The sequence below is a fragment of the Poecilia mexicana genome, unplaced genomic scaffold, assembly GCF_051168715.1.
Source record: "Poecilia mexicana isolate PSO_F unplaced genomic scaffold, ASM5116871v1 scaffold_9, whole genome shotgun sequence".
NCBI classification, from domain to species: Eukaryota; Metazoa; Chordata; class Actinopteri; order Cyprinodontiformes; family Poeciliidae; genus Poecilia; species Poecilia mexicana.
In genome coordinates, this window is record NW_028263378.1 from 16,295,139 (window position 1) to 16,317,585 (window position 22,447).

The following is a 22,447-nucleotide window of genomic DNA, read 5'->3' on the forward strand; positions in this document are numbered from 1 at the left end:
GGTGACAGCTCCACTCAGTGGATCAGTCTGGGAAAAAAAAACCATCACGTGTCTCTGAGTGACTGGAGATGAGCTTCTGACAGGAGCAAAGTGCAAAACTTTACTCTGTCAGAGTTTTCTTTGGTGATTAAACCAGAGCTGGTGTTTGTCATATAAACCGCTGTGAAAAAGGCATGCAGCGCTTGTAAACAATTTGCAGTAATTTCACTCATTGTGGGCCTGAATTCAACATACATGTTGAGTTTTTGAACTCTCCTTCTGTTCAGGGTGAAATTATTCAACGGCGTCTTAAATGAATTTTCAAAACAAGGATTGGTTAAAGAATTTGTTGTAAACTTTTCCCCTGACAAACTAAGTTTCAGCTGTCCTGTTGTTGAGTTGAATAACATGGAGGCCGTCCGCCGTATTTATGTCATCCACTTTGTCCCTTTCCCACTGCATAACGCGTCCGCTGCCATGCTTGCCTGTTAGTAGAAGTTTCCCCGGTTCAAAGCCTCATGTGAAGCTCTCAGAACTTTCTTCTCGTCTTCCCATTTGGGAGCAAATCACTCGGTCTTTGTCTCATCTGAGCATAAAGCCACTCACCAGAAGGCATCGCTTGTACATCTGGGCAAATGCAAATTCTATTAAAACTCAAAAGGAGCTTCTTTCTTGGTTCAAATCCTCTCAGTCCACCATGATGTGAAGCTCCCAACACCGAGGACAGTCATACGGCTGGAGCTCCGAGGTTCACATATTGCTCCTCAACAATGTCATAACTATTGGTTGTTCTGGAGTGAAAAAGTTTGGCAAGTGACAACCAACTTCTGAACTCATTTGAGTCGTTAGTTGATCAGTAAACACTGAAGGGATCAAATGAAGCCTTTAAATACTCAAATTTACTTGATGATGATGAGTGGGATGGAAACATTTCACCAGGACGGTGAAAACCTGTTTGTTCGACATTTTATCTGCAGTTACATATGGAAACAAAGTATGGAGACACATTCAGTACCTTGACATAACTCTTAAAAATGCCCTTTTCTGTTTATAGCATCCAAAATATATTATAAACATAACAGCTTTTTTTTTTTTAAAGAACTATTTATGTCATTAAATTTTGAATCCCAACAATAGAAGAGCATACAGCATAGCAGGAAACATGTATCCATTGTCTCTTGTCAAAGCTCAAAGTATGTGGACAGGACTGCCTCAGCTGCGACAGACTCCTGATCCCAGCGTTTCATACTCAGATTTATAACGTTCATTTCTCCACCTCAGATGTGCATAAATAGCATAAAACATCATCTGGTGTTCTCTGCTCTCACCATGAACACATGCCTGCCAATCTTACTGCAGTAAAACATTTAAAAGGTGTTTAAATGGCTGCTGGGAGTAAACTCAGAATGACAGGAGAGGCGATGTGCTACATTGCAGCTTTTAGAGTTCAAGAATCAGAAACACTGGACTATCCTTCTGGTTCTCTCCAACGCCACAGAATAAACCCCTACAGAAGGATAAAAACAAGGATTTTCTGTTTTTCGATTGAGACCGTGCCAATAAAGTAGGCGAATTGGCGCCCCCCATCGGTTTGCTTGTGTAACAGATGATAAATATCAGATTCTCCTACTAACAGAGCATCTGATGGTTATCACAGATTTTGTGTTTGACTCTTCGCCAGCCGCCGATTCTCTGTTGTTGGACGCACAGGGACATTTCTCTCTCACAGTCTGAGTATCTGTGTGTTTGTGTTTCACATCAGTTCAACCAGCAGAAATCCTGGTTACACATAAAAAAGCACTTTGGACTTTTAAGACACACCTGGCTGCTGCTGCAGAGAGCCACAGCCCCAGTGGAGAGTGCAGTGGCTTGCAGTGATATTCGTGCCACTAGAGTTTATTTATATTCTGTCAAATTACAACCACAACATAACTTAAGATTTTACGTAATAAGCCAAAAGAAAGTAGCGCATAATTGTTAGGTGGAAGGAGAATACAAGGCTTTTACATTTAGGTTAAAAGTAAAAATCTGAGATCACTCAATATTCTGCAAAGCTAGAGACTGAGGTTTTTGCATTTTCTTGGCAAAACCAATTTGGGTGTTTATGGACAGGTCTGGGTTACTTAAGGGTGTTGATCTGGATTTTGATTGGGCCATTCAAGTCGTGCAAGGAACTCAACCCACTAGCTCCTTACCGATTGGTGAATCAGTGCATGAATGCGAATATTTAGTGTGGCCGGGTGAACACGGCTTGTGTAGAACCATCGCTCGTTGCCCGAGTAACAAAGTGCTGTAGAAGCTAAATCCATTTAGCATTTTCTTGGTCTTCTACATGTCGCTGGTTCCCTAACAAACCCCTGAGGACTTCACAGAAGAGCTGGAGGTTTACCCAGACTCAATTACACACAGGTGGATTCATGGGGTGAGGTGTAAATGCAGCTGGTTGCACTGAATCTTAAGAGCATCAGTGAAGGGAACTGAACACAACTGATCCCTTCAGATTTTTCTTGTTTAATCACAAAGAATTTTTTGGGAAATTAAAGTTGAATTTTCTTCCCTTTCATAATTACGTGTTAGATTGTGTCAAGTGAAAAGGTGGAAAAGTTCAAGCTGTACGAATCCTGTACGAAGGAGTGCTGAGCAGAGAGCTCAGGGTTTTGTTTGCATGTTTGAGCATCAAGTGTGCAACACTGGCAGCTGGTGACCTGGGAGCAGAGACATGGACATCTTAAAGGTCACCGGTTGCTACGAAGCGCTGTGGGAAAACAAACCGGAGGGGTCTATAAAAACGTGAACTTTACCAAGCAAATAACTGAGGTAACGTTTTACATCCTGTGGTAACCTGGGATGTCAGGAGAAGAAACAAGAACAACCACGTGGATTCGTCAGGACTTTAATCGTGTTTTTTTTTTTTTTTTTCCAAACGACGTACACACATAAGACAAAAATCAAGTAAATCAAGAAACTCTGATTAAACATCTGATTAATTAACACAGCATATGTCATATGAATCATCCATCAACACACACAAAAGGGACGCACACAGAATGCATTTTCATGAAGTAGTGAGAGTGGGGGCATTCATGCCGAAGAGACAAAGGGCTTCAGAGCGACGACTTGGAAAACAAATCCAATTAGCCCTCCTTCAGGTGAGACAGTGTGCTACGACATGTATGCTTTTATCTGTAACAAATGACGACATCAGTTTGTGTCACCTGGGCCTTCATCTCCGGGTGGAGAGCTGCAGTGAGGTTTCAGAGGAAGCGAGAGCAGAGTGGCAGAGAGCCCGAGAGGCCGCCGCTGACGCAGGAGCCGTCAGGACATATATAAAAAAAAAAAAAAGAAACCTTGCACCCTGAGGCTCTCTTCCAGCCTGCTGCATGAACACTAACAGGGAGAATACAAAACACAAATTAAACCATGGAATGACTAAGCACGAGAGCAGTGAGCTGACACCTGCTGCTAGTCTCTAAATGTCAAGACATTGATGTAAAAACGAAAACAAAAACAGATTTCCATGCACACGTCGGACAGACATTCTGCTTTCAGAAACAGTAGTAGATCCAAATCCACCGCTCCGTAAAGATACTAAAGAAAACTTTATAAAAATCACTATAGTGTAGTTTAAGTAATTACGTGTCCACCAGACACAGGCCTCTTTCTACTGCGCCTCAACTTAAATGCACCCCTAAATAAATATACTGAAGCTGATGGCTCACCTGCTGATTGCAGGTGCTAAAAATAGACTGAAGTTTGCAGAGAAGTGGGGCTAGAAAATGATTGCAGAGCCTCATGCAGAGAAAGTCACAGGGACAGACGTCAGTCCGCCGTCTGGCCCTTAATGAATATGGGGCCAGATGTTCAAATGATTTAGCTCAAGGCGAAAATCCTGAACTAAACATAATTAAAAGGTGGAAAGCCTGAAATCGCCGCTGTCTTTTCGGGAACTAAAAGTGCTGCTCTAATAGGTTACAACCGACGGTGAGGCCGTCTACTGAAAGGACAGTACGACTGCAGGACGGCGTTTCTGCGCTGCGCCAGGCTGCGGCCTGGTCGATGCGTCGCTGAGAAAGGGCAGAAGAAGGTGCCAGGAGGTCGATGCAGCGCAGCGGAAGGTCAGATGTCGGCTCAGTTCTTCAGCACGGCCTCGTAGCTCTGGAAGACGCACTGAGAAACCTCCGGAGCTCTGCACTTCAGACACACCTGAGGGACAGAAGGAGCTGATTAACGACACGCAGGTTTTAACGAGCGATAAGACCGCCGACTGTCTGATCTCATCTACAATCTTTGTGCTCAAAGATGTTCCCCGAAGTACATTATTTCTTAAAGAAAATGTTTGATAACTCATGACCTAGAGTTTGTTTTTTTTCTTTTTACCTTCAGAAGAAAACAGCAACAAACATTGAAGGAAACCAGCAGTCCAGCAGCGATCGAGCTTCTAAAAATAATTTTTAGTAATGGATCCTTTCATTTTTGGGGAAATGAGTTTAATATATATTATTCCACTTTTTATTTTTTTTTCTATTATTTTCATTACTATAATACGATTTACCAGATTCAAAGTTAGATTTTTTCCCCCCTCAATTGTACAAAAAATTCTAGACATTTACAAAGTGTAATATGTGGATCTTCTTAAATAGTAATTTTACTGTCTTTAGGAGCCACAAATAATGAAAGAAAAACCGTGAACTGGTACGGCCACCTTGATTGATACATGGACATTAGACGCACTTTAGGAGCCGCAGCTCCAGTTCAACCTGAACTGAAAGTTGTCAAGAGGCCAAAATGTAGCAGCATATCAGTTTCTGAACACTGGTGCTTTTCGTCAGTACGAGACAAAACCAAAATGTTAAAATATGATGGGGTAGATCAGAAATGTCAGTTTTTATATAAATCAAGGCGTTAGACTGTTGCCCTTTAGAAAATGAACGAGCAAAAAAAGGATTAAATTAGGCATTTTTCCTGTTCTTTTTACCCTAATGTATTAAAGTGAACTCCATATTTTTACTGAAAAAAATACTGTTGACCACTCAGTAAAGTCAAAAAGCAAAATTGGGAAATAAGCTAAAACAAAAAAAGGAAATAAAAAAGAAACACAAAGACTTCAAAACAAACAGTTAAAACAAAGAAAAAACAAAACTGATTTAAACTAATTTTAATAAAACAGCCTAAAAATGAACGATGCCAATAGACAGCCTCAGAAATCAACATTCTTGAGTTGAGTTTTGTGAGATTTTTTGGGGGGTAAATCAGGCCATGATGGGTAATTAGAAAGACTCGATCACTCATTTAAACATATTCATCGGGACACAGCAATAATTATTTCTCACATGGGAGGAAAAAAACAAAAAAAAGAGCCTCGGATTAAAAGCCCCTCAATTTAGTCTTATCAGGCACAGGCAGACCTACGGACAGAAATACAGATACATAAGCACACTGGAGGAAACAGCGGCGGCCTGCATGCTCTTTGATGTCGGCCTCAGCTGGGGAAAAGGTTCTGGATTTAATGGAGCATCATAAAGTGAGTCCCCCTTCCGCCCCCCCTCCTCCTATCAGACTGCAGATATTATTTTTCTCCCAAGCAGGAGCGTGCAGTTTACAGGAAACACCAGGCAGCGGGGGTTCTTGCTTGCATCAGTCCATGATGTGGCAGAAAGCAAATTGGACCAAGAGGATTTGGGGGAGGTGGGGAATGAGTAATTAAGATTCTGCAGGAGTGAAAACCTCTCAGCCCTGTGGCAGCCAGAAGCTTTAATGACCCACGTGTCTCTGATGGAAAGGACGAGGACAACCTGTCCCCCCCCACGGAGACGGCGAAGCGTTGCCGCTCGTTCTGCTGTAATCACCGTCACCGCTCAGAATCCCATTTGTTACACTGAGGAGGAGCTGATTAGTGCGTAGGAGGCAGGGTCACATTGTGGCTTTACAACCCCGAGGCGTACCAGTCAAACCCCAGAGTGGCACGTTCAGGTAAAGAGGCGTATTTTGAAACAGCTGCTTGCAGCGACGGCTGGATCTTTCATCTTATCAAGCAGAAAAGGAAATAAGCTTTCTTTTTCTCATATTTATTTGAAGCTTTTCACTGGATTTGATGCTGATTTTTTTTTCTTTCTGAATTCATATTACATTGAGTAATCCTCCATTATCCTAATTACAAGCCGGTGTGTTCACTTATTTTGTTATAAGCCATCAATTGTCTGTTGCCTGTCCCCGTATCAGCGCCCCTAATTCTCTATAATGTTTACTCCATTATCCTAATTACACTGATCAGGTATTCACCTGAAACGGGATGATGTGTTGAAGAGCCGCAAAGCGGGAAACGCAGGGTTGTCGATAACGCCGCAGCGGAGCAAAGCCTCCCTCGGCTCTCCACTAATACACAGTGCTGCTGCTGCCGGCGGTGGCGGCGTTTAGACAGCTGTGCTGCCATCGGCAAAATGGCAGGAAGTGCAGAAGCTGCGGCTGCCGCGCACAACTCCTAACGGCAGCAGGCGGGAGCTCGGCTTGTTTTTAAAATAACAGCAGCGCCACGTCCTCGGAGCATAATGACGAGGAAATTACAAACTCAAGTAGGAAGAAGAGGGGAAAACGGGGAGTTAAATATTAATGGATTCTTCCTACACAGTTTTATTTTCCCTCTTGGAAAAAAAATACGAGCATTTACTATCAAAGTGTTTTGATTCTGCAAGCGCCAAGCGGGGAAAAATTAAATCTCAAACTGCAACATCACGAGCCGGAGAGGTTTCTGTGTACCGTCCTAGATTAATCTGTGATATGCACACTGTGTTTTCCAGTAAGTAAAGAAAATCAGTTCTGTGAACTGCAACAAAAACCTGTTAATATCACCTTTAATGAAGCTTACAATGCTGGAAGAATGACTCACTTCTCTAAAAGTGATTCAATTAAAACAAGTCATTTAACATTTGTTTCAATGTCTTCAATATGTAACAGAGTGAATAAAACCGTAAAAAATATGAATTGTTTATTTTATAAAAGATAAAACTCGTTTGAGCCGATTTATTTGTATCCCAGAAGAAACCAATAATTCTCGCACAAATATTTCTGCAAGAATATTAGTTCAAACCTTAAGAATCTAATAAAATAGCATAAATTAAAATATCTGAGTTTGACTCTGAAAGCTCAGCACACAGACCTTCTGCTGCAGAATCAACAGGTCAGAGTGAGGAAGGAAAGCAACGCAAATGATGCAGAGCAAAGAAAGAAGAAAACAACCGGCTGGGAAGTTTGTGAGGAGAAACCCGACAGAGGCGTCCAGAAATAAGCCTGCATTAAACATAAAGTGAAACCAGGTATTGATGCCAACGCAGAAGAACACCAGACACAATGAGAAATAATTTAACGACAGCAGCGAACAGCAAGGAAACAATCCAAAGTCAATCGGCTGCCTGCTGACAGAATGTTTTCAGCAGCAGGTGGATGGAAACTTAAAGTCTGCAGCTTATCTGTATAAGAAATAAAAAATGAGTTAAATCAGTGTGATTCCTTGGAGGGAGACAAATCAACAATTAAAAGATTTAATCGGGATAAACAAAGCCAAGGTGAAGAGATGCGTCACAGAAACAGACCGATTATCAGGTTGTTACTGAGCTGCTATCCTAGTTATTCCCTCATCTGATTATTTTGATACCAAAAACGCTGCTAATGTTTTTTTTTTTTTTTTTTTCCCATCCGTTATTCTCCAAACTGCCGTCTTTACATGAAGAGAAATGAGCTCAGATGTTCAGCAACTTGCAGTGATTGCTGAACATCTGCGGTTCAGCAACCACCGAACTGCAGATGTTGAGATCGATCAAGATCAAGTCCTTCATGTTTGCCTGCAGAGAAAAGCTCAATTCTCTCTGGAGAAAAGTTTTCTGGTCTGTTGGTGCAAAGACTGAGCTTTCTGAAGACAAGGAATATGTCTGAGTCAATGTGGGGCTTCCAAACCTAACAAAAACCCAAATATTCCTACTCTGAAGAGCGGAGATGGTAGCATGAAGCTACAGGATATATCCACATAACAGCAGCTTCCTGTTGATGATGAGGAATTGATGTTCCAACACAAGAATTACCTCAAATTTGACCTAAAAAGCAAAAACCCACCAACAAACTAATCAAATAAAATTTACTTGTACACATCTGCCATGAAGAGTGGATTACTCTGAAACTGCAATAAAAAGAAAACAATGACGTTGCTAATTTTGTCACCAGTTAATCTTAAAAAATAAAAATAAAAAATCACCCAAAAAGCTCCAAAGTAAAACAACATTCACCCCAATTATGAGCGTATGTAAACTTCTGAGCTGTTAATATTGAGAAAGTAAAATTTTTGGCCTTTGATTAAAAAAAACCCAAACAATAAAGCTCACAGCCTGAGAATCCCGATGTACAATATTCATATGCTGAACAGAAATGGATTTGTAGGCAAACCGAAGCCTTGTGTATTCATGGAGTTTCTATTTCTGAGTTTACTGACAACAGTAAGAACACGCTGTAGAGGTGGGCAGAGAAGAGGGAAATAAAACAAAATAAATCAGCCAACATCACTGGTCACATTGTTGCCATGGGGACAGGAGATGGCAGATGAGAACAGCCCAGCTTCATGTCAAGAAGATGAGCAGCATCCCAAAGCTCCCAGATATACAGTGTACATAAGTTCAGAGATGGGAAATGAGGTCGTTAAAGGAAGTCGACAGGAGCTGCAGCTGATGTTTCGTACAGGAATAAAAGCCACTCTGCCGTGTTTTCTGTCTGCTCGAAAACTTCTCTCACTTTTTCCTTTCCTCCCATCACCTTCGTAGAGTTGTTTTCGCCTGCAGCAGGCAGCTGTTTTCAGCAGAGGAAGGTGTGAATGTGTGGAAAAGTGGGATTGTTAGAGACGTGGCTCCAACGAATACAACGTCATATCAACTAAATAGGTGACGAGTCTTCAGCAATGCAGGTTTGGAGCTCCGCTTCTTCATATTACTAATAAATTGTTACATTTCTGTTAACCCATAAAGATTTTAGTTTACCCAATTTCTAAAGCGAGCAACTCTCTTTTGTAAAATCTTTGTTTTGTTTTTGTAAAAAAAACAAACAAAAACAAAACAAAAATCTGAATTCAAAATTGTGATTTTTAATTATTTAGCTTCCTAAATAATTAAACACATTTTCCAAAGAGTTAGCAAGAAGCAGACTGGGGAGTGGAACTGGGACAAAGCTTTAATAGTTCATATAAATAGAAAGGTATCGTGGGAGAGCTGAAGTCAATCAAGTTTAGATTATGAGGAAAAATAGGCCAAGCTATGATTATGGTTCAAAACAACACTGGGTGCAGAGCAGGAGAAAGAAGAAGAAGAAGAAAAAAAAAAAAAACAGGAACCAGAAGTGTATGTTTCCTCTTAAGAAAATGATTCTTAATCCCTTTTTTTTTTGTTTGTTTTCTGAAACACCATAAAACCCAGTGAAAAATGCAGTGGCAGGGCTTTACTCCTTCAGGTCTAAAAATAGCGTTCGACAAAAGGCTTTGGCAGCTTGGCTTTAATGTTCTGTGCCAAGAGAGCGCTGGGACCCTGCAGCAGCTCACAGCGTCACTGTACATTATGTGCATGCAGCAATATAAACTCTGCGCCTACGTTCACTGCACAGTTTGTAGCCTACTGTGCGGTGCAAAACCATTTGCTCCTCAAGACCTTGTTTTTTTTTTTTTTTTTTACATTTTCTCATGTTACAATATAATCAGTACAGCTGACCTGTATTTAACAGGTTTGTTAGAGAAAAGAAAAATCTGTGAACAAATGCCATTGATGCAGCGTTAGATCAAAAAACAATATCCCAAAGCTCTGAGGATCTCTTGATCTTGAATCAGTCATTTGAAAATGAGAACAGTTATGGTGGGAAATCTAAACGGAGGGCTCATGAAAGGAGAGAAGGGATCAAAACGATCACGGTAACCCTGGAGGAGTTGCAGAGAGCTGCAGCTCAGGTGGGAGAAAACTGCTGACAGGGCAACTATTAGTTTGACCTCGATGAAGGACGAGCAAGAAAATAGAAAACAGACATGAGAAAGAAGCTTTTCTAGTCAGAAGAGGCCAAGACAGAAATTTCTGAGATGACATGCAAAATGTCATACGTTACAAGAACTAGCATTGTACATCAGTCTGACCCTACCATCCCCACTGTGATATATGTTGGTGGCAGCATCATGCTGTGGGGATGCATCATCTTCAACAAGAAGAGGCAAACAAGTCGGAGATGATGATGAGAAGGATGAAACAAATTGCAGGTTAAACAAGAAGAAAAGACGTTTTAGGACTAAAATTATATTCAGGAGGCTTTTACAAAAAAAAAAATGAATCAGTTAAATAAAAGAAAAGAAATGTGACAAGGGAAAATGTTAAGTTAAATTTTAAGGTCCCATGTTGCTTTAAATAATTCTGAATGGCACTGAACCAGTGAGCTTCGAGCGACACTGAGGAATACTTTGGACTTTAAAATGAAGAAGAACAGAATAAAGAAAGGAAGAGAAAATACTGCAGGATAAGAGCGAGCTTCCTGGATCGTTAAAGTTTAATAATAACAGGATGTGCTGTGAAATACAAAAATAAACTACACGTTTCTTCCAGGATAACAAATATTCCTCAATCACCCAGGATACTTATTATTCGAATTACATTTCTGTTTAACAGGTTGGTCTGTGCAATGATTGTTAAACTGAGGGAAGAGTGAACCAAATGAAAATTCAGAGGATTTAATGACTGATAAATTGACTGGCCCAGACAGGAGTAAACAAAAAGACAGTTGACGCCGCCTCATAACTTAAACATGAGGCGAGTGCTGACGGAGGAACGAGCAGGGAGGTGAGTCGCATCAAGGTCACCGCTCGCTCTGAATCTGTACGCCAAACACAATCCATCAACCTCATGACTCAGGCTCGCTGACAAAGCAGAGACGCGCAACGTCATAACGGACAGGAACGCGTCAATACATCCACACAATACTCAGGAAGTTTGCTGCTCATCGCTGCGCATCCGTCTCCGTCACGGCTGCTTGTTCACTCGGATCCCAGAACGTCAATAGTCTCGCTCCTTGTCATGGAGCGGTGACAGTCTGATCACTGAATCATTCCGACTTTATTCAGTACAGAAGATTCTTAAACTAAACTGAATGACCTTGCTCACTTTAAGCATGCACAGAGTTAAATCAACATGATCTGAAGCATCTTTTGATTCAGTTTTCTTTGGTAGGAATCAGCTTCAAAACATTGCAACTTTCTCATTAAAGCTGCGGTATGTAGCCTTTATTTTAAATATATACATATATATATATATACATACATACATACACACACACACACACACATATATATAGATGTGTTTACTTATTTGTTTAAATTGCCACTGTGTTGTATAATATTAGAGTCTGCAGAAGAAGAAAAAAAAAGATCCTCCGTCTCCTCTCTGTGGTCCTACAGCCATCTCCAAAAATACACAGCTCGGTTAAAAACGACCAATCAGAGCCAGGAGGAGGAACACACTGATCACACCTTCCCTGATGACGGTGGATAAACAGTTTCCTGTAATGGTGTTTCTCCACCATTAGCACATTTAGCAGCACGTACCAGAGCATTATTGACACATCTTCCTCTTGGCTCTAATTGGTAGTTTCTGACGAAGCGGTACCATACTGTCACAACATGGTGAAGATTTAACACGTGTAAAAACACATAGTGCTTATAAAAGTTACATACTGCAGCTTTAAGTCATTTTTTGTGGATTTAGATGTATGCATGGACTCTCTGTGAAATCTGAAACCCATCTTCACATTTCTAGCAGAAAAGTTTTGGACAAAAATTGAAACATATTTGGACACGAAGCAAAGTTTCATTTAAAGAAAGAAAAACCTCAAAGCGTAATGCTACCAACGCCGACTTATACTGGGACTATGCTGTCACCGTCTGTGCCAAGCCTTTTGGAATTATGGCCCAAAATTTCCTGTTTGGCTTCATTGACTATAATATGTTGTCATACAACATCTTTGTGAGATTACAGTCAGAAATTAGCATTTTCTTTGAGAAAAACAAAACTGTTATTCTTACAACCCTGCACCTTCCTTCAGATATTGCAGGATAACAGGGGAAGTAAAATGCAATCAAAGAGAGAATCTGCACAATGTAGGATGAAGACCATCAAACGTTTACTTCTATGAACACGAATCCTTTTCTTAAAAAAATTTAAGTGTGAATCTTGTTCTCTAATGAAACTTCAGAGAACAGCTGGATTCATACTGCAATTATGTGAAACACAAGTGGACTTTATCTGCCTATTATGCGACTTCTGAGGACAATCAGTTTTATTTGGGGGTATCAAAGAAAAGCGGGCTGAATACTAATGCACAAAATCTTATTTGCAAAATGATGTAAAATTTTGTTCAGTTACAAAAGGAAAATTTTACCAAATGACAACAAACATTCAAGAAGACGCCTTAATGTTCATGACAGGTTATTGTGTCATGTTTATGTCAGTCTTATGCACACACCTTCAAATAAAGTGTTACCAAAAAAGCTATTAATCCTAGGCAGAAATTAAGTAAATTAAAACTATGTGCAGATATATGACGTAAAATGCGTCAACGGTATATTAAAGGTTGTTGTTGATCTGACAAGAATGAAAAGGTTTAAGGGGTGTGAATACTTCTGCAATTTACTGACTGTATCCATGGATGTAATCGGTTATAGAAAGCTTTGAAAGTAAGCTTGTGGGGAGAAAAAAAAAAAAAAAAAAAAACCTTTTTCCTCAAAGGAATCATCCGTCCCTCGTCTTTCATTTATATGAGGGCTCCCATGTCTGCTTGTTCTCATCGTGAAATATTTCTCAATATTTTAATCGTCTTTCAAACTAAATTGCTGACAGTGACCTTGTCTCCTCCCAGCTGTTTCCTTCTTCAGTAATTAGCAGCACAATCAGAGCAGTGATTAGACCAAACAGTTTGTTGTGCAAGACTCACTGTGAAAGTCGGGTTTCCTGTCTGCACCCGGAGCTCAGCCAGAACCCAGATGCCGTTGCTGAGCTTGGTGGACTGGTACAGCATGTCCTGGCCGTCCACGGTGCGCTTAGCGATCGTGAAGATGTTGCTACCCTGAAGTTTGTTGGAGGCTGCATCTGTTAAAGAACGCAACAAGAGATCACAACCTCCCTGCTGAAAACGGTGCTGCACAGTTCATCTTGGCTCAGATATTTAAATCTAAACCCCTCGCTGACTTCTGTCATGAACTGAGACCGTCTGTCATTAAATGCACTGGACCCTGCAGAATCTCTTGTTCCCTTAACCTACCCTAGCACATTTTCACCCCGGGCTTTCTGTGAAACACCTGTGTAGTTTCTAATTCTGAAATAACTCCTCAGCCTCCCTGACGCACCCCAGCAGGACGTGAAATCCTCTCTCTTTGTTCCTGGAAAAGAAATTCAATCCATCGGAGTAACTCTCCATTAAGCCATTATTATGAATTCTTCTCCAGTCCAGCGCTGCTCACACTCGTGTAAAACTAAATTATGACACATAAATAGAGTGCGCAGCTGATGAGTCTTTATCAAATACAATTTGCTTCATTAGCTGGGATTAGTTTTGAGATAGACGCGTCTCCGTCTGGCTATTTCAGTGTGAAAAGAGGCTGTGTTTTTCGGTGCGGTGATGCGTTTTTCTCTTCATTAAACCCCCGTCTTACCCGAGCTGAGATGGCAGTCTTTGATCTGAAACTGGGCCTCGTTGTCATTGGAAATGTCTTTCCATGTGGCGAGGAAAACTTGTCTCTCTGTTAATAAAGACATGCAATCATTGGGTGAGTTCCAGAAAAGCTTTCTGAAATATATGGGTCAATAGCAGCACCATTTGTGTTACACTATGAGTTTTCCCACAGTGCAGCAAAGACAAGAAAAGAAAAAAACCGGAGCAAGCAGTGTGTGAGCAGTTCATTTCGACTGTGGAGACAAGGTGTCCTGCTGTGGCTTTGGCTGTGGAGCATTAGCTCACAGCCTCTGGCAGCAGACATGCTGCTAGCCCCATCAGACGGCTCCACAGGGACAAATGCCGACACATTTTCACCAAATGAATCAAACAGCAACTCGAGAACAAAAGAAAAACAAAAAGAGGACTCAAAATGGCCCTGTTGTATAATCTGCCCTGCCATGTGAAGCGACAGGCTTTTAGGCTGGTGGACAGTAAACAAGCAGTCGCAGCACACGTCCAGGAAGAGTCGCACAGGCATCAATCTTTCAAGCGAGGGCTGCTTATAGTACGCCGGCTGACGTCAGCAGGGCTCGGAGGCATTTGTGCGAAGCTATTTAGCGAGGAAGCACTCACCCATCTTCCCGTCTTCCACAAACAGCATGCTGATGGGGTACTGGCAGCTGAAGTAAAACACGTCAATGTTGTTCTTAACAGCCACCTGCAGGGAGGGGATTAAGTTCGGATGAGAGGAGAAACAAGAAGCCATCTCAGAATAATTACTTTTCAAGTGCTTTTCACAGAGAGACGTCACTTCTCTTAGTGTGGTCCAAAAAGTCGGAGCAGGCAAATGTCCTCCGAATTCAGTCCAAAGAGTTATTCATTTAGAAACAGACTTCACAAATACAAACGAATCTCTGAAAAATACAATTTCGGATCACCAGGCTGTTGGTACCTTTTATTTAGTCAACAACAGCTTTTAACCTGTCAAATAAAAAAAAGTAATGTTTCAAATGTGTTTGTGACAACTGCTTTGAAAAGTGCCAACTTAAAGTGCGAGATGATCTCTGGACTGAATGGTCTTTTCAGGCTTGGTCTCATAATCATAATTTCAAAGCCAATCAGCACTTGATTGTTTTCAGTGTTGTCAATCTTTCAGATCACAAATCTGTTCGTCAAAAATAAAACAAACAAAAAGAAAAGAAAAATCAAAAACACACCTAATGACATAACTGGCCATTTGCCATCCTTCTTTCTGTTCAGCCAGCCGCTGAATAACACACAGTACTCAATGATGTCCCATTGCTAATCCACACGGTTTAATAAATAAATCAGTCCAACCTTTGTAGAAGCAGATAAAACAGCTTTAGCAGGATTCTGTATCATTTGTATATGTGATAAAATGAGTTTAACTCTCACTAAAAACAGCAAATGGAAGAAACTGCATCGCTCCACTCCTTATAAATATCTAAAAAGCAGTAATGTTCTTCTGGACACATGAGTCAAAGCTTCATTTAGCTCCAGGTTCTATTTTTCTCTAAACAAGGCTCTGAAAAGTGCTTTGAATCCCCTAGAGTTTTATCTAGAGGAAGTGGGAGGAATGAGCCTCAAGAAACCTGACCTTTTGTACCAAGAGTTCACATGAGCTGCTCTACAAATTAGCTTTAAACTGTGTTGAGCATGAAACGGTGTAGAATGATTACCTCTTTGTTTTGCTTCTTTAAATGTTTTGACATACACAGTATTTAACTTTATAATCCTTGACATATACGTACATTTTTACTGTTGGTTTCTTGATTTTTTTTTTTAAATCATCTTTGAAGCGTGTTATTTTGAAATATGACACTAATAATCTAAAGAAAGCAAAAGTTTCTGATCTATAAATAGCATTCTGAAAATGCATCAAAAGTGCTAAAAATAAAGATCCAAAAAGGAGAAATAAGGAGCAAGCAAGGATAAAAATAGGATAAATGAGAACATTTATAAATACTCCAAAGATTTTATCTGACAAGCCACAGATTTAGTAAGGGATTTGTTTGCCTTAGCTTCTCAGTCAGCTTTACGGTCCTGAAGGTTTGAGCATAAGAGAGGGAAACAGATCAACAAAGATCTAATAAAGGAAGCATCTGCAGAAACAAGTAGTAGGCAATGATACTGTCATTAGCCAGCTTTATAAAGAGCTGCAGCTTTGCTAGAAGAGCGAGTCATGAATAATTCAATGCAGCATCTTATTCCTAAGATGCAGGAGCACAAACAACGCAACGTTTTTGAGATGGAGCTTTATTAGAAAAGGCTACATTGGTGTTGCCACTTAGGCATTTTTAAAGATGGTCAGGTCTGTGTGACCATCGTGCAGTTTATACGATTTCATTGCTATGCTAGGAGGACTTCACTACAAATGCCACGAAGACGCAAAATACAAAAGTTGGCATGAATACAGATGGTATCTGCATGTGTAACCTATAAAATAAAACTGAAAAATCTGCTATAAACAGTGGAAATAGGCCAGATCAATACTGTTCATGGAGGAGGAAAAGTAGAAATGTTAGAAAAGCTGTTGAGGCGAGAAGAAAAAGGAGGAGGCATGTGAAACCATTAATGACCATCCCCACCTTTCTCTTCTCCCCTTTGACAGTCTTATCTTCCCTTCCCAGGTGCAAACAGCAATAGTCAGCCCAGTCAAAAAGAGCCACAGAGACCAAAACCTGACCATCGCTCCATTTACAACCTTTCACAGGAACGTTGGTGAATGTTACGGGTTTAAACCGTTTCATTCTCAAAATGGGACTTTAACAACATGGTAGAATAACAATGCGACACACTTGGTCAGCGTCTCAATGGATGCATTCAGGATGCCGAGTCAAACGGAGCTGAACAGCATTGGGGCTCTGTTTTGCACCGATACCTGATCATGTCGACCTGATCAATCAAGAGCCTGAACTAGCTGCATTTCCATTAATCAGAAAATTGCTTGAAATTCCAAAAGTAAATTTGATAATGAAGACACAGTGATTCTGATAAAAACATTTCTGCGCCAGGATGAGGAAGTTTTTCAGCAATATTAAAATAAATGTATTTTGCAAAACTGCAATGGAAAAACTTTTTTTGCATAACACTGGCTGGTGAGTCATGTGATCAACAGCCAGATGTTACTACTGGTGAAAACCACAAAGACGACGACAGGAAGTCGTAGGAGAATGATGGTTTGTTTTTGGGGGGTTTTTTGGGACAATGTGCAGCTGGCTCCACCAGAGCTCTCACAGCATTGCACATTTCATAAAAAGTTGTCATTCAAATGTGTTGAATCCATAGCTCTTCTGTGAAATCACACACTACAATTTCTCAAAAACACTGCATACGTAGCCGCTGCCAAGTGTAAGGGCTTGTCGCTCCAACACCTGACTAAGATGCCGATGTTTCCTCTGATGGCTGATAGATGATGAGCGCCAGCATCAGGGCTGAGTTATGAATATATACATGTCAAGTAACTGTTCACAACTGTCACTGCTATTGTCTTTAATAACTTGTTGCATGAACAAGCATATTCACATGTGATTTTAATTTCATTTCTTACTTGATGGAAACACTGCAATTGCAAAATTGTGTTTTTTTTTTTCGACATTAGCAGAATATTGACAAAGATTTGTGCGCATTTGTAATGGAAACACAGCTAGTGATGGACAGAAAAGCACTGAGCCTGAATGAAAACCAACCCAGCCAGGTAACATTTAGAAATGTTGCTCATAGTGTAGGTTTTACCTGCAGGTTGTTGAGCGGATCCATCTTCATAACAGGTCCAACCGTATTGAGTGGAAGGGTCACTTCGATGCTCTGGTTGGGGCTGAGGGGGGTCAGAACCTGGAGAGGACCAGCTGGAGCGAGACCAAAGCTAATGACAAACAAAGAGGAAGAAATTTCACAAAATTCAACTGGTGACAGAACTGTAAACAAATAAAAGATAAAACTCGATCCCACCTGTTCCTGTTAAACTGGATGGCAAAGTCAGTCATGACACTCATTGCTTTATTAGTGAGAGTCATCTCCATCTGGATGACACCGGCACGGCGGGCAAAAGTGCCAGATATTTCAAGCCCCTTCCCCTTCATGGCTGGGAGCCAAACCTGTGGACAAAGTGATGAATTGTTAGGGCTTCATGAATTTCAAGCAGTGAATTTCAATCCTAGAGTACGAACTTACTGTTTTTGGTGGGCTGTAGGTGCCTATGGGCATACCGACGCCACCTCCAAGATCAAACAGGTCGTCCAGTCCGCCGCTAACAGGAGCGCTGAATGAGGCTGCTGGCGCAGCTGGAGGAGCACCGAAACCAGCCCCCATCTAAGGGTCATAAAACATATGGTACCGTCAGTTTTACCCCGTAGGAGACCATTAAACCTCAAAAGACCTTTAATAAAAAGGACTTACGGCCGAACTTCCTCCAAGGTCTCCTCCGAGCTGAGCATGAGGAGTAGGCACATAAGGAATGTTAAAAACTATACAATGAACAAAAAATACTAGATAACACCCTAAAAGGATTGAAGAGGGTGAGGGAGGAGTGAAAGGAGCTAGAAAATGTCTGTGTGATTAATGGTAGCTATAGGGTTTAAACTATTACTGAACCCTGCAAAAATATTCTGGTTTGTTGGGATTTTAAGTGAAGTAGTCGCAGCTATTCACAAAGTAATCATAATTGTGAAGTGGAACAAAAACATGGATTCCAATCTGTTTTACCAATATAAATTATTAAAAAAGTGGCATGCATATATATATATTCAGCAACTTTTGCTCTGAAACCTCGAAATAAAAGCCAGTGAAATCAATTGCAACGAGAAGCCACCTGACTAGTAAATATTATCTGTGGCATCTCTGGAGGAGCAACAGAGAGGTGAGCAAATTTTTCTACAGAGCAACTATTAGTCATGCACTTCATTAAGCAGGAATTTATTAAAAAGCAGCAAGAAGAAACAAATTCAGAATCTTCAGATATTACTTAAACATAAAATTAAGACCAGGAACAGATTTCCTTCCATTTCACAATTAGGAACTACTTTGTGTTTACTTATTATTTCTCAGTAAGATGCATTTAAGTCTGTGATTTTTATGTGACAAAATATTAAAATGTTCAAGGGTACAAATACATTTGCAAGGCACAGTAAAAAAATAAATAATAGAGACAAAGGACGTGTGTGCTTTACCCCTACTTGGGACAAATAAGTGAAATTCGACAGGTTTTACTGAAATGCATCTCAAAGTGAAGGCTGAAGACAGACTGGACAAAACCTTCATGATTTGTGATTCAGTAAAGTCCCACCTTCAGTGAATGGGACAACCAACAGTGCAATAACAAGTGCAAACAGGAAGCCATTACTGCAGGGGATGCTACGGAGAGGAAATAGTGGAACAGTAAGGGTCTATATAGGCTGCTGGCCTTTACTGGCCCAGCATGGTCCACTGGACCGACCTCAGTGGGGCTGTAATCTGGGGGCGACGGGGACTGATGCGGGATCTGAGGTGACTGAGGAGTGTCCGTCCGCAGAGGAATGGGCGGCTGATTGAAAGACGAAACACATTGCAGAGCCAAAAAATGAGATGAGAGATGGCCTCCAGGACTTAGCATCAAGCTAACTGCACAAGTCAAAACAATATGAGATGATGAATGAATGAAAACATCAAGGCAGGTGCGTGGAAACTAGGTAAGCAGGGGTTAAAGAGCCCATATTATGCTTTTTTTTTTTTTTTTTTTAACTTTTCCTGCAAGGTAAAAATTCCATTAATTAAACAGCTGCACTGACTTTCCACTTCTGAGCCGTTTCAATAAATGTAGCATAACGTAAAACTTTAACCTTGCTGGAATTCATCCATAAACTCTGAAGAATTCAAAGTAAAGTGCTTCTCTACTTTATTTGACTGGTATAAAAATCTGTTTGAATAGTCCACTAAATTACATTACACAGTTTCCACCAGTTTAGTTGGGAAAGATTTCAGTGATGGGACAAGAGTGTATAATGATAATTATTACTGATCTTTATGAAAAATTTAAGCCTCTGTTTTTAACAACAGCTGTGTTGTTAAAAATGGTGTGTTGATGTCTTTCTTCCACTTATTTAGATTTGCAGGAGAGTACAAGCAGAAACATTTAAAGAAAACTGTTTTCTCCGAGGCAGAGAGAAATATAAACAGTTTAACATTTGTAAGCATTTCTTGAGTGAACACAGCTTGTCGAGTATTACAACTCTGCTCAGAACATTACTACATCAACAGCATTCCTTAGCACTGGTTTTATTGGGTTGGCTGATGAGCAGACTGGCTTTAGAGTGAAGCTTTTAAAAGACAAAGGGACAAAGAGCGCAACATCTAACTGAGGTCCCAAAAGAAATGATCCCCCTAAGCACGAAATGGGCTCTTTAAGACTTATTGTTTTAAAAAATGGTTTTATATGACTGATAAATATCGTGCCCTTTCTCTGTAGTTACCGGCTCAGACTCATCCCCCATCTGCAGGTGCAGCATTGAACAAAGAACAGAAGAACAGATAAGAAAAAAAATAAAAGAAAAGAAAGAACAAAATGTAAAAAATAGAAAAGAAAACGTTCCACAATTTAGACCCAGTGACATTAAGCTTATAAATGAACTAAAACTGACAGACGGACTCAAGCAGGTCTTCTGAAACGTACCAGGCTGTCCAGTCCCCCTCCAAGGAGATCCATGGCGCCCAGCTGCATGCCAGAAGTGGCTGGGGGTGGGGGTCCAGTGGTGGCAGGGGGTGTCAGATCAAGATTGAGGAGGTCGCCCAGGAGGTCACCCTGGGACGGTATGACCGCAGGCGGTGCGTCAGAAACTCCAGCTGCAGAGCCCGTGTCTGGGCTCTCAACGCTCTCTCCACTAGAAAGAGGCAAAACAAGTTCAAAATGACAGGATGAACTAAACAAGCTCAGCGGTTTCTTAATTAAAATGTGTCATTACTAATAAACGGTGCACAGGCACTCACCACAGAGATGAATGCCACTTTATTTGAGGCTTTGAGGACACATCTGAACTTTTACGTTTTCAGTGTGGAATTATAAACAAATACTTTTAAATAAGCTACCATCAAAACTCTGATTAAATGAGCTCTTTTTTTTTTTTATTAAAGTCAGAAATAGTAGACCTCATTTAAACTGATTGGTGCATGTTTGGAAACCAGTCTTTTAAGAACAGTTCGCAAATCTGTAGTTGAATTAAATTCAGTGTCCTTGGGGATGGATTTCAAGATTGCCGTGTCAAAAGGAGGGTAGATGGTCATGTAGGCTCATTGTGAATCGAGTCTGACTAAAACTGGAGAGGAAATTGGTCAAGATGTTCAGAAACAATCCAGGAACTGAAAAGGACTGAAACCTGATGTGAAACCAGTGCCGATCTCCACAGTAAAGTGAGTTTCATAATCAAGATATTAATTTAATGCATCAATAAAAGCCTCAAAATGGTGACATTCATGCTCACAGTGAATGTTTGTAAATTTATCATGCAAAGCATCTTCAGCACAAAAAAAGTATTTCCTCTTTAACCCAAGGTGTAAAAAAAAAAAAAAAAAAAAAAAAAAAAAAGTGTAACTCACGATCCAGCACTGCCTGGGAGTCTCTTGTGCTGAACCCCACGGCTGCCCTCCACAAAGGCACTGGGAGGCTTGTGGTAGACAGAAGCCAGAGTCCCAATGTGGCAGATTAGCTCCTCCAGCAAGGTCGGCTCAATCAGATCCGTCTCCTCGGAGATCAGAGGCTTCTCAGCCAGAACCACTTCCTTGGCAGCCACAGGGTCCGTGGAGAGCAGACGCCAATAGATGTAGCCTCTGTCCCTGAGGTCTGGGTTATCAGAGTCCTACAGACAGACGTGGAGGAATGACACTAAATATCCATGTAGTATGTAGAATAAATAGTTTAGACCCTGTTCCTGATATGGGACTAAGGTCTGAGAATTAACAGTATTAAAACTGAGTTTGCCTCAACGTAGTGGCCAACAGCAAAAAAAAGGTAACGGATCCCTCTCCTAAAAGAGATTAATAAAGATAAATCCTGTAGATTATGCGCTAACCTGCAGAAGTCTCACAGAAAAACAATTTGTGTTCATGAAGCAATGCTGGGTTTTTTTTATGAAAACATTTAAAAATACCATCACCACCCAGAAAAAAGTAATACAGTGAGCTTCTTCTTGAATTTTGTCATGTTGGATTACATACATTACTATGTTAAAACATGCACTATATAAAAGTGAATTATCTTATGAAATCAATCGACAACATAAATTCCTACTTATACAGCCTGTAGATGCAATCGGTCTCTGTTCATAGTAGGTTCAAGATAGAAAGATATATGTGGTTCCTAATTATTAAGATACAGCTACATTGACATACAAGACCAGATCAACTTTAATGGAACAGAAGAGTACCTAAAAACACTTGGAAATCATAATAATGGAAGATCAGGTCTTAGATCTAAAATCTCTCAACATTAACAGTTAAAACATCTCAACTGTAAACGATTGTTTCTATGCTGTGTCAGATATATACTAAAATAATAACCTTACTAGTTATAGAGTTTACAGTTAGATTAGCTTGAAAATGTTGCTGGACCAACTCAGAGGTGAAGGAGAGTGGCAACTATTTCCAATATCCACATTTAATTTACAATTTAGAAAGTCTGATGAAGGCTAAAGGCTTTATAAATTTATCAGGATCAGAATCAGTCCGAGTCAAAAAGTGGGAGTTCAAAAGCATGTTTGCTTCTCTTGCATCA

The 22,447-nt window shown here is 40.5% G+C and overlaps 1 protein-coding gene across 5 annotated transcripts in view; it reads right to left on the reverse strand.

The window, feature by feature from the left end:
* Nucleotides 1–2,856: 2,856 nt before the first annotated feature.
* ap1b1 (adaptor related protein complex 1 subunit beta 1) overlaps nt 2,857–22,447 on the reverse strand; it is a 30,308-nt gene continuing 10,717 nt past the window's right edge. For 3 of the 5 annotated variants that reach the window (XM_088008868.1, XM_088008869.1, XM_088008866.1), the window contains exons 13-23: nt 21,274–21,533; nt 20,354–20,561; nt 19,142–19,228; nt 18,106–18,135; nt 17,881–18,018; nt 17,659–17,804; nt 17,443–17,572; nt 14,320–14,404; nt 13,685–13,771; nt 12,967–13,121; nt 2,857–4,182 (exon numbers count right to left, since the gene is read on the reverse strand). In XM_088008868.1, coding sequence (XP_087864994.1) covers nt 4,108–4,182; nt 12,967–13,121; nt 13,685–13,771; nt 14,320–14,404; nt 17,443–17,572; nt 17,659–17,804; nt 17,881–18,018; nt 18,106–18,135; nt 19,142–19,228; nt 20,354–20,561; nt 21,274–21,533 — 1,401 coding nt within the window. In that variant the 3' untranslated portion in view covers nt 2,857–4,107. The remainder of the gene's footprint in view (nt 4,183–12,966; nt 13,122–13,684; nt 13,772–14,319; nt 14,405–17,442; nt 17,573–17,658; nt 17,805–17,880; nt 18,019–18,105; nt 18,136–19,141; nt 19,229–20,353; nt 20,562–21,273; nt 21,534–22,447) is intronic. The other 2 variants (XM_088008870.1, XM_088008871.1) reach the window with 2 other exon arrangements.